The sequence below is a fragment of the Electrona antarctica genome (assembly GCF_951216825.1).
Source record: "Electrona antarctica genome assembly, chromosome: 23".
In the NCBI taxonomy this organism is placed as follows: Eukaryota; Metazoa; Chordata; class Actinopteri; order Myctophiformes; family Myctophidae; genus Electrona; species Electrona antarctica.
Genome location: NC_136804.1, coordinates 14,839,680 through 14,851,503, shown reverse-complemented (window position 1 = coordinate 14,851,503; position 11,824 = coordinate 14,839,680). Strand labels below are relative to the sequence as shown.

Below are 11,824 nucleotides of genomic sequence, written 5' to 3'. Positions count from 1 at the left end.
ACCTTAAAAGCAATTTCCTACTTCGTCGTATACAGCGATTAGTGAAAACAGCCAAACATGAGCTTGCACTCCCTCCACTGTTTCCCCTATTTTCACTTTTTTTTTGTCTAATAAAATCACATGCCCAAAATAGGGACCAATTGTTACCTAATATTGTTAACCTTCGTTAACAATAAGTCTGCTTTCCCATACACGTGTTTCATTCAGATGGCAGAATGACCTGTGAGGATAATGAGTCATTATATTATAATTGCAACGAAATGGGGTAATGTTTCACCGAGGCCAAGAGGGCTCGTCAATAAAGCCACTTGGAGAAATCTGTCATCGGCTGAATTTATGGGGTCAGTATTGATTTCCTTTTCTCCAGGAGTGCCAAACAACATAACAGTCCCATCTCCCCAACGAGAATCTGCACATTTTCCCCTGTTTGTCTAATTGCATGTGCTAGCTGCACGTGTTGTGGTCAAGGAGTTTGTATTGTGGCTAATACTGTGATACAATAAAAAAAAAAAAATTGTTGTATGAGATTGTACAGTGGAGAAAAACAGATAAAAGAAAGAAGAAAAAATCTGAATCAATTAATTAATGTTAATGTTCATCCAATTTCCTCCTGTTGCCATCTGGGACTCAAAGATCACGCAAAACATAATTACACATAATACAGAACGCACACGCACACAAAAAAGTCCCATTTGTACACTCGTTCAGGGCTAAATTAACAGAGGATCTTTACTGTAATGGAGCAGCAGCAGTGTAAACTACAAGGACACCGACCCGAATATTGAGCATTATAAGAACAGAGGTTGGTTGAACTCGATTGCCTTCTTTGTCAAGTGAGTGCTACACTGTTCCTGAAGAATTGAACAATACGCTCCACTCAGTTTCCAGCTCGGTTTTCGAGTACTAAAGCAGCGCACCGGAAAGACAGATTCTTTTATTTCTGAAGGACGGCGTGGAATATGTAGAAAGGAAAGACCTTCAGACCCTGAGAGTGTTTTTTACTTCCATTCATTCATTGCAAGGAAACGACCTCCACCCCTCTGGGCTGCGAAGGACCTCGTGTATAGGTCCCATATAACAGCTAACAAGACACTTGTCCCTTTCAGCAGCAGCCCGCTGCTCACACAGGGATTTCTCTACATGTTGCTGTGCGTGGAAATTGATTTGAGGCTATAACCTTGGACTGTGTGTTCTCCATTGTATGGTGGTAGATGCACACCGCACAAATATTCTACATGGCTCAGGATAACACTATTATAGACAGTAGATATTGCGTTATTTCGTTTAACCACTTTAACCTAAACCATCAGCATCCGTGTTGTGTGGAAAACCTTCGCATAACATAGCATAACAACCAATCCTGTATAACCAAAATGACTGGCTATATAGGTTTTGTAGCAAATTGCTACTGATGTGCTGGTTGGTGCCTTGCATGGTTTCTGCCGCCATCGGTGTATGAATGGGTGTGTGAATGGGTGAATGTAAAGCGCCTTGGATAAAGACGTTATATAAATGCACCATTTACCATTTATTCGTGTGTACAGTATTGTATACTTTACATTACTTGAGATCCATAACATTTGGGATGAAAATAGCCAATTTAACGAGGTTAACAACATCGGTTAACAACATCGGTTAACACGTATTATTTATTTATATTATACTTATAATATATTGTACTTATTTATAATATACTATAGAGTGTTGCCCGTGTTGTGATGTCAGAACAGGCCAGATCCTATATGGAGATATAGGGATGATCAGGTCCAGAGCCCGGGCAGAGGCTTTTGTGCTGGTTCTGGACAACCAGAAATGCCAGAAACCAGAGTACCCGTTCCACCCATCTGTCTGTGTCCCTTTTAAGCCCATATATGGAGATTTCTGTATCTATCTGTCTGTGTCCCTTTATTCCTATATGGAGTTCTGTGTCAGGCATGCCCAAATATGAAGTGTTGAGATGTCAGAACAGGCCAGCTCCATATGCACCAGAGCCCGGGCAGAGGCCTTTTTGGGGCGGTTCTGGACAACCATGGGTCCGACAGACTCGACACCGGGCACTGTACTCCCTGTGGTGGTCGAATTCATATATGGAGATATAGGGGTGATCAGGTCCAGAGCCCGGGCAGAGGCTTTTGTGCTGGTTCTGGACAACGGTTCTCGAGTCACGTGGATTACACACAGACCTGTCTGTCCTGCACATCGGGAGCAATTAGGGGTTCAGTGTCTTGCTCAAGGACACTTCGACACTAACTCTGGGGGAGCCCGGGATCAAACTGGGAACCTCACGGCTTCCCTTCGGGCCACTCTACTGGCCACTCTACCCCTGAGCCACTGCCACACGTAAAACACACACAGCCCCACTGATGTCACTTTAGGGCTATACTTTACCACTGCACCATATGCCAGCGCTATTTAGCCTGCTCGTCTGGATAAACAGGGCACTGAGCTTATAGGAAAAACAGGAAAAAACTAGAAAAAGTGCCCTTCCGGGCACAGGTCTCCACCAGGAGGATAGGAGTGTGTGTGATGTTTGGCAAAATGTTTAGGAGGATGTTTTTTTGTATTTGTTTTTGCAACAATTTGCTTCATTTTGTTGAGGAAATGCAGAGCCAGATCACTCATAGCATCTCTGAGGATAGAATTCTGGATGAGCAAGACATGTGCAGCATTTTGTACAAAACGGGCCACTCCTGAAAACTTTGGAAGGCAATCTTAGCCAATCAGTGTACAATCTGAGAAATCCAACAGACTCGTCTTGATCACATGACTACAGAGATCATGTGTACCGATTGCCATTTCTTCATACGCCTTTGATGGCAATTGGATGATTTGAGGCATTTTGTCCAAAAATGTGTTTTGCAAAAATCAACCTGTTGGTGGCGCTATAACAGGCCAATGTGAAAAGGGTGGGATATATTCCTCAGCCTAGTAAGAAAATGTGTGAAAGATTTCACGTAAATTGCATGCTGCGTTCATGATTTGAGGCTATTGTTCAAAACGGGGCAATCTTGCAAACTGTGAAAGCCAATTATAGCCAATTAGGATGGAATATGAAATATCAGACAGATCCGACTTGAGCACATGACCATAGAGATACTGTGTAACGATTTGTGAGATTTTTGGACAGAATCTGGAGGAGTAATATCAAAAAATGTGTTTTACAAAAGTCGGCCTCCTGGTGGCGCTATAAAAGGCAGATGCGGAAAATGCAGGTCAAAGGTTTGTCCTTGGCCTCTAGGGAGTGTGCATGCAACGTTTCACGCAGATCTGTGCAGTTTTAGGTAAAAAATGTGAAAAGCTGCCTCATGGTGGCGCTATAACAGGCCGTTCTGGAAAATGTGGGGCAGAGGTTCATCGTTGGCATCCAGGGAGTGTGTGTGCAAAGTTTGGCATCGACCGGGTTAACGGTGCCGGAGATTAGCTGTACACAGACGGACGGAAGGAAGGACGGACGGACACACGGACGGAGTGCAAAACATACTCTCTCCCCATGCCTTCGGCCTGGTGGAGACAATTAGAATTCTGGATGAGCAGGACATGTGCAGCATTTTGTACAAAACGGGCCACTCCTGAAAAGGTCTGGTATGGGGGTCACTGCCACAAAATATGTTCAGATGACACTTTAGAAACAAGGGCAATTAGAATTCTGGATGAGCAGGGCATTTTGTACAAAACGGGCCACTCCTGAAAACTTTGGAAGGCAATGTTAGCCAATCAGTGTAGAATCTGAGAAATCCAACAGACTCGTCTTGATCACATGACTACAGAGATCATGTGTACCGATTTGGATGAAATCTATGCCACTAACATAAGCAATATGTTTTGCAGAAATCGGCCTCATGGTGGCGCTATAACCGGCAGATGTGGAGGGATGCAGGGACAATGTTTTTCCATGGCGTCTAGGGAGTGCGCATACATAAGTTGTATACAGATCGATGCAGTTATAGCTAAAAAACAGGAATTGGCCTGTTATAGCGCCACCGTGAGGCTGATTTGGGGAAAAACTTAGTGGCATGTCGTCCTCGGCCTAGTGGAAATGTGCGTGTATAATTTCATGGAAATTGCACACTGTGTTTGTGATGTGTGGCATTTTGTTCCAAACGGACCAATCATGTGAGCTTTGGAAGGCAATCTTAGCCAATCAGGATGGAAGATGGGAAATGGTGCAGATCCGTGTTGATCACATGACTATGGAGATAGTGTATACCGAATTGTCTGATGTATGGATAAAATGTGTTCGAGTAATCTACAGAAATGTGTTTTGCCTAAATCGGCCTCATGGTGGCGCTATAACAGGCCGTTGAGGAATATTTAGGGCAGAGGTTCTTCATACGCCTTTGATGGCAATTGGATGATTTGAGGCATTTTGTTCCAAAAATGTGTTTTGCAAAAATCAACCTGTTGGTGGTGCTATAACAGGCCAATGTGAAAAGGGTGGGATATATTCCTCAGCCTAGTAAGAAAATGTGTGAAAGATTTCACGTAAATTGCATGCTGCGTTCATGATTTGAGGCTTTTGTTCAAAACGGGGCAATCTTGCAAACTGTGAAAGCCAATTATAGCCAATTAGGATGGACTATGAAATCTCGGACAGATCCGACTTGAGCACATGACCATAGATATACTGTGTAACGATTTGTGAGATTTTTGGACAGAATCTGGAGGAGTAATATCAAAAAATGTGTTTTACAAAAGTCGGCCTCCTGGTGGCGCTATAAAAGGCAGATGCGGAAAATGCAGGTAAAAGGTTTGTCCTTGGCCTCTAGGGAGTGTGCATGCAACGTTTCACGCAGATGGTGCAGTTTGAGGTAAAAAATGTGAAAAGCTGCCTCATGGTGGCGCTATAACAGGCCGTTCTGGAAAATGGGGGGCAGAGGTTCATCGTTGGCATCCAGGGAGTGTGTGTGCAAAGTTTGGCATCGACCGGGTTAACGGTGCCGGAGATTAGCTGTACACAGACGGACGGAAGGAAGGACGGACGGACACACACACGGACGGACGGACACACGGACGCAGTGCAAAACATACTCTCTCCCCATGCCTTCGGCCTGGTGGAGACAATGAAACAACAGCATAACTATAGTGTATTGCAGTGAATGCAGCGTTCACGTCGATGTACCTCATACTCATAGTTGTCTGTTCTCTCCGCCTCCGCTGGCGTGTTGGAGAGATACTCTGGACACTCAAAGAACTCATGCTCCATGGTGTGAATGGAATGGCAGCTAGAGAGAGAAAGACAGACAGACAGACAGACATGTCACAGTCAAAATGATTACTTTCTCTCCTTTTAGCACTTTAACCACTTCTGCATCTGTATTATGGCCGGGAACATTAGCCCATCTACAAGCAGCACAGTTGTGAGTTTAAGCAATTACGAGTGTAACAAGTTAAATTAACATTCTGGTTTTCACAGAGCATAAATGATATATATTCACTGTTGGGCAGAAACCTTGTACAGTATCTCCATATTTAAGCTTTTTAAGTTTTTAATTAATGCCATACGTTGTCGTACTTCAGCATGGGGGGGGGCATACGTCAGTCCGACGTACCAATAGTCCGACGTACCAATAGTCCGACATACGTGGCCGGTTAAGAACCGCATCTGTGGCTTCTGCGTGCGGTTAGGGTTAGGTTGGTTAAGGTTTGGGGTATAGGGTGCCGGACTATTGTGCATCGGACTGTTAGGACGCCAAACCAAAGATATGCACCCCTCCAGCATCACACAAAACAGGTGCTTTTGTTATTCATTTGTCTGACATTGTGAAGGTGCGCGTGTGCGTGTGTGCGTGCGTGCGTGCGTGCGCGCGTGCGTGCGTGCGTGCGTGCGTGCGCGCGCGCGTGCGTGCGTGCGTGCGTGTGTGCGTGCGTGCGTGCGTTATTGAACCAATGAAAAGTATTAACAAGAGCTTTTGACTAAATAATACATTTTTACCATTTCCTGGAAAGTAACCGTTTTGGACATGCAAGGTTTCCACCCGACAGACAGTGATGATATGTTTTGGTATTCTGATGTACTGTACATGTCCCCCCAGGATAAGAATGACAACATAACAAAGAGCCAATGGCCATTGACAACAAGACATAAACAGAAGATATACAGACATGGATGGCACGAAAACACGGCAATATTATTTGAATAAAATATGAATAAATTAATAGATAATGGAGAAGAAGAGGACGGCATTAGTGCACAAGCCGTGCTGCATGACAACACAGACATGAACCATTCTGCCATCTAACAGCCAATCCATCTGAGTAGTAACCTCTCACCATGCTAGCTGCTACTCTATTACCACACTGACCGCCGGATTTCTGTTTTATAGGGCAAAAAATTTATTTCATTTGCAGACCCAGACCTATAAATAGCCCCAGGGGATAGATGTAGCGCAGCGCGCCTTCCCGCACTATCAGCCCATTGGCTTTTAATCGTCCAGAAAAGGTCCCCCCATTAAAGAAAATGAATGTATAGCACGCAGAAACAATTATTGCGTGCAGCTCATGGCTCTGCATAATAACATTAACTGGACATTAGTTAGCCCACTCCAGGGGTGTGTGTGTGTGTGTGTGTGTGTGTGGGGGGGGGGGGGGGTAATGTGACGTCAGTGAGATGAGCAAGAACAATGGAGGGGGCCACAGAGCAACCAGAGGTCAGTTTCTTGAGGGAAAGTACAGCATTTCCAGGCTTGAACTATTAAAATGAACAGGCAAAACTATTTTATTTATATTTCCGATTACAATCAATTTACCAAATGTCTTCACCGGAAAATAGCCAATCTACAAGCTCACAGCGTGTTGCGTTTCAATGCATTGTGATGTGATCATGTAGCTCTAAAGGTCAAGGTTTGGAGGATATTATGTAAATATAAACTGTGAAAGTCTCAGTAATAACAGTCAGTTGTCACTGGTGGCCATTCTACTTGACAACGAGACGCGACAGCTCAGACAGGTCATCAGCGCAAGCTAAAGTGCCACCGCCTGCTCAACTGTCACCATGAGTGACCTCCTGCTTAAGTAACACAACACATGGATGAAACCCGACCGCCGGGAACGGTTGCTGTAGATGGTTTGGTCAAATTCCCGGCTGAGGCGACAGTGGAGTTCAAACACAAAGGAACATAAATACAGTGAGCTCTCACTCACTCTTTGCGATGCTGACCATGTTTTCCATTCATTAGAAAAAACAACCGGGTGCTCACAGGAGGTAAACACGTCTCAAAAGTGTACGGTGCTTATAGGATCAGTGGGGATGCACTTAACACATTGACTACATAACCCGCTAAACCTGCATTATAATCCACCCATGTTCTTCCCCTGCCTAATACGCTAAATGTGTTTTGTGTTTAATTCGCTGATTTTTAATAATTAAAAATAAATAGCGGATTTGTTGCGGACCTGGTGACGAGGCCGACACGTTATGATGACGTAACCGGAAATCGAGTCGTGCACTGGGCTGCAAGGGCTTCTGGGAAAATGAGTTCAATGCAAGTGAACGGTAGTTTCCACTGGGCTCCAGCAGCCCTCACTGCTCGTTGTTCTTCCGCATCACGACTCGGTTCGACAACAAGCCATGCGACTATTTTCAGGGGGATTTTCATGGTAATTAAACAATCCCAGCAGCCTCGGTATATGTCATATATTAATATAAAGCCGTCAAGGTGTTTAAGGAAGAGGAGATCCGAGCACTCCAAAAAAGAGAGGAAATAAGTAGTTTAAAACAAGTTTTATTCTATGTTCTCATTGTTGAGAAATCCCAGCGGTAGGCCTGTCTGTCTGTCTGTTTGGTCGATGTGAAAAATGTGAAAATATAATTTCATATTGAGGTCCAAAATATTTAAAAAATGTCGGTGTCCAAATTAGTTTTTGTGTAGATTAAAACATGAATAGGAAATGTGAGACCAGAATGAAGGTGGGCTCTCACCTGTCAGACAGGAGGAAGGGACATATGTCGGGGACGGGCGGCGTGGCAGGGCGGAGCTTGGCCAGCGCCATGATGTGCTCGAAGGTGATGTCCGTCTGGGTGCAGACGTCCGCCAGGCACACTTCCTGTGGCATGCCGCTGGCACGGTTGCGGAAGGTGGCCGCCGTCTCGCCGGCGGGAGTCCGTCGGATAACTGCATGGACTACGATTGGCTCTCGTCTGATGGCGTCCACTACGGAGTCTTCTGCGCCAGCCTTGGAGTAGTCCCGTCCGTTCACCTGACGGGAGGGGGAGGGGGAGGGGGAGAGGAAGCCGGTTATGCAGCGGTCACATTGCCAGATACAGAACTACAAATTGTGCAGGCACTGAGGCACACATTTGCATCAAGTGACGTCAAGTCCCATCCACTCCCATTATAAGGGGGAAACCGTAAACGCTTTGCCCACACTACAAAAACGAATAAACACGTACTGTGCAAAGCCCGAGGGCAAAGGAGCGGACCGTGACATGAACAATGAAGTCGTGCAGATACGACTTTAACTACTTTGATCACTTGACCACATGTCCTTGACCATGTGTACCGATCTGAAGTTTTATTTCATTTTGTGCAAAGTATGGCATCCATCCTGGTGGCGCTATAACAGGCATAATGTGAAAAATGCAAGCATGGTGGGTGGTGAGGTGGATACACAGGGTTCTGGCAGGAGCAGAGGGTTGTTATCACAGACATCAAACTGACCCTGTCAAATCAGCCCCTCGCCAGTGAGAACCCACCTGCCACACACACACACACACACACACACACACACACACACACACACACACACACACACACACACACACACACACACACACACACACACACACACACACACACACACACACACACACACACACACACACACACACACACACACACACACACACACACACACACACACTTTTGCTTCATCACATGCGTCCAAACACCCAATTTAACCAATTAAAAAGCCCGGTCATGTCAAGGGTTGTCAAGTTCATTTTCAATCCATCACATCCAGAGATTGACTGTCTACATTGATTTCATGTGTCAGAGAACATCATGCTGTCTGTCTCCTGAGGGACTTTACCTAAATGTTACACACAGAATCACTTATACTGACAACAATAACCCCACCGTAACTGGTCATCCATGATAGGTGAACATTTGGCAGAAATATTTGGAGGGGAAAAGGAGAGGGCCAAGACAACAACAGACTTAGGAGGTAGAGCGGAAGTTTGGGAAGTGGAAGATTCCCAGTTCAATCCCGGGCTCCCCCAGAGTTAGTGTCAAAGTGTCCTTGAGCAAGACACTGAACCCCTATGCTTCCGATGAGCAGGTTTCCATGCATGGTCTGTATGAATGTGTGAATGTAATGCAAATTGAAAAGCACGCCTTTAAGGCGCTATATAAATGCATTATTTACCATTTTCAATTGATTTAAAAATAAATCCATATACGGTAGATTCCAAAAATAGAATTCACAAAGAAAATAAATAATTGATCGTTTAGGCGGTTCACTGGTGATCTTACACTCATCTTCTCCAAAGTGACTTGAGAATGAGCAGGTAAGGGATTCAGTATATTGTTCAAACAGTTTGCAGAGGAACAATGACCATGTAATCAGCATATATAGGCTACAGACTAAGTATGGTGCTGTTCCGCTGAGTTTATAATGCATTATGACCAGCACATAATATAATACTTCATAAATCTTGTTATAAAGTTGTCATACATGATTAATTATAAACATAAGCACACGCACAAGCACATGCACATGCTGTTGAGCTGACACCTAGGGCCCTATTTTCACCATGATGCCATACCGTTTTCCCAAGGGGCCAGTGAGGCGCTCCAACGTTGAAGCTCTGGGCCCTAGTGGTAAGAGGAAGGACTGCAGGCGGACCCGTGCACGGACACGTAGGACCATCACTCCCTACGTCACCCATACGTCACCCCGGACCTCAAATTTGAGGTCCGGAGGAGGTACTTCCGGCAGTCTTCCGGGTGCTTCAAAACGCCACTGAGCAACTTCATCGAAATGAATAGCTTGGGGGTGGGGCTAGTGCTCCAGTTCGGTCTCTATCCTTTATATACTCTATGGCTTATCCCTAAACCTTTTTGCCTTCGACATGTTGTGAGCTTGTAGATTGGCTATTTGAACTATTCAAAAATATTTTTCTAAATAGTTAAACATGCAAAGAAGTTTAGGTATAAGGGCTAATTCACTGGCTAAAATAGGGCCCCTAATTTTCAAGCTAACACCCAGTATGCACATACCTTCTAAATTAATTCTAATTCGATGTCAGAATGGAGCCGGCGAGTGGTAAACATACTGTAGGTCGTTGTAAAACAATGGAGGCATAATAATGAGTTCCAGATGGAAACATTAATCTCCAATCAGAGGGGTTGTGAGGATCCACCTGGCAGCATTCCTTACCGTCTGTTGTTACACACACTGTACACGGCGCAGCAGTGGAGGTGGGGCTGACCTGTACACACTGTACACGGCGCAGCAGTGGAGGTGGGGCTGACCTGTACACACTGTACACGGTGCAGCAGTGGAGGTGGGGCTGACCTGTACACACTGTACACCGTGCAGCAGTGGAGGTGGGGCTGACCTGCACAATGCCGAAACTCACTTTTTTCTTTCTGTAAATAATGCTCTAGTCTACACTCTACAGTTTCATACAAAAGCATACAAAAGTAGCATATCTGCAAGCTCGAAACGCTGCTGATTTTGAATTTGAATACTGAAAAGTAACAGTTTTGGATATATGATGTTTCCACCTGACAGTGACTATATCCATATTTCTGTGATACCTGTGATTAACTTGTGGACTATGTGGTTGAACCTGACAAATACGTTGACGCTCTGTTTGCACTTTATCTCATGTACAGCATGCTGACAGCCTGACACTCTTTCACAACTTGATGTCTATAATCCCATGTATAATGCTGCTATGTGGAGTGGTAGAAAGTACAGAAACTAACTAACTAACACTTTTACTTCTACTCCACTACATCTCGGATCCAAATATTGTAATTCTACTCCACTACACTTATTTGAAAACATTAGTTACTAGTTACATTAACCCATTTTGGGCGGGAACCCCTTTTGGTGTTAGCATTATGTTATGCTTTAGCTATTGAAAAATAGCAGATTTACAAGCTCATAGCGCGGCACCGAGTGCCACGCTACGAGCTTGTAGGTCTGCTATTTTTGAAAAACGACTGACATAGAAACAGCTTTTTCAGAAAACTCAAAACTGTCAGATTCATTTTTAGAATCTGATCTCAGGTCAAAATGGGTTGTGGCCGGTAGAATGGCTGGATGGGAAAAGGCCAGTAGAAACCGTGAGGTTAATTCCCAGCTCGATCCCGGGCTCCCCCAGAGATCTATGTAAAGCGCTTTGGATAAAAGCCCTATATAAATGCACCATTTAACCATATATACATTTCAGCCATTTGAAAATAGCCATTTCCTTCAAGTAACTGTTTTGGACATACAAGGTTTCCACCCGACGTACGATGAATGTTTTCAAAAGCATCCGGATTTACTCGTGCACGTGTGTGTGTGTGTGTGTGTGTGTGTGTGTGTGTGTGTGTGTGTGTGTGTGTGTGTGTGTGTGTGTGTGTGTGTGTGTCAGAGTCAGTATGCACCGAAAATAGCTGTGTCTATGTATGTGCCTGTCAGGGGGATTTTGCACACACGTGTACAGTCCCTGGGGGCCTCAGTGTTTGGGATTCCGGGGGAAGCTGACAGTAATTCCATTTTGATTGTTACTTCCTCCTCTCATAACATGTCAAACCTTTGACCTGACTGACACCATATCAGCTCATTACATCACGCACGCTCACACGCACACACACACACGCGTGCACGC

General features: G+C 44.8%; 1 protein-coding gene across 1 annotated transcript in view; it reads right to left on the bottom strand.

Moving 5' to 3' along the window:
* Positions 1 to 11,824, bottom strand: part of LOC306916227 (PDZ domain-containing RING finger protein 4-like) — a gene marked incomplete at both ends in the record, with an annotated part of 69,027 nt that overhangs the window by 35,351 nt on the left and 21,852 nt on the right. The window contains 2 exons of the mRNA XM_079494037.1: positions 5,120 to 5,222; positions 7,919 to 8,196. Of these exons, the coding sequence (XP_079350163.1) occupies positions 5,120 to 5,222; positions 7,919 to 8,196 (381 nt within the window). The remainder of the gene's footprint in view (positions 1 to 5,119; positions 5,223 to 7,918; positions 8,197 to 11,824) is intronic.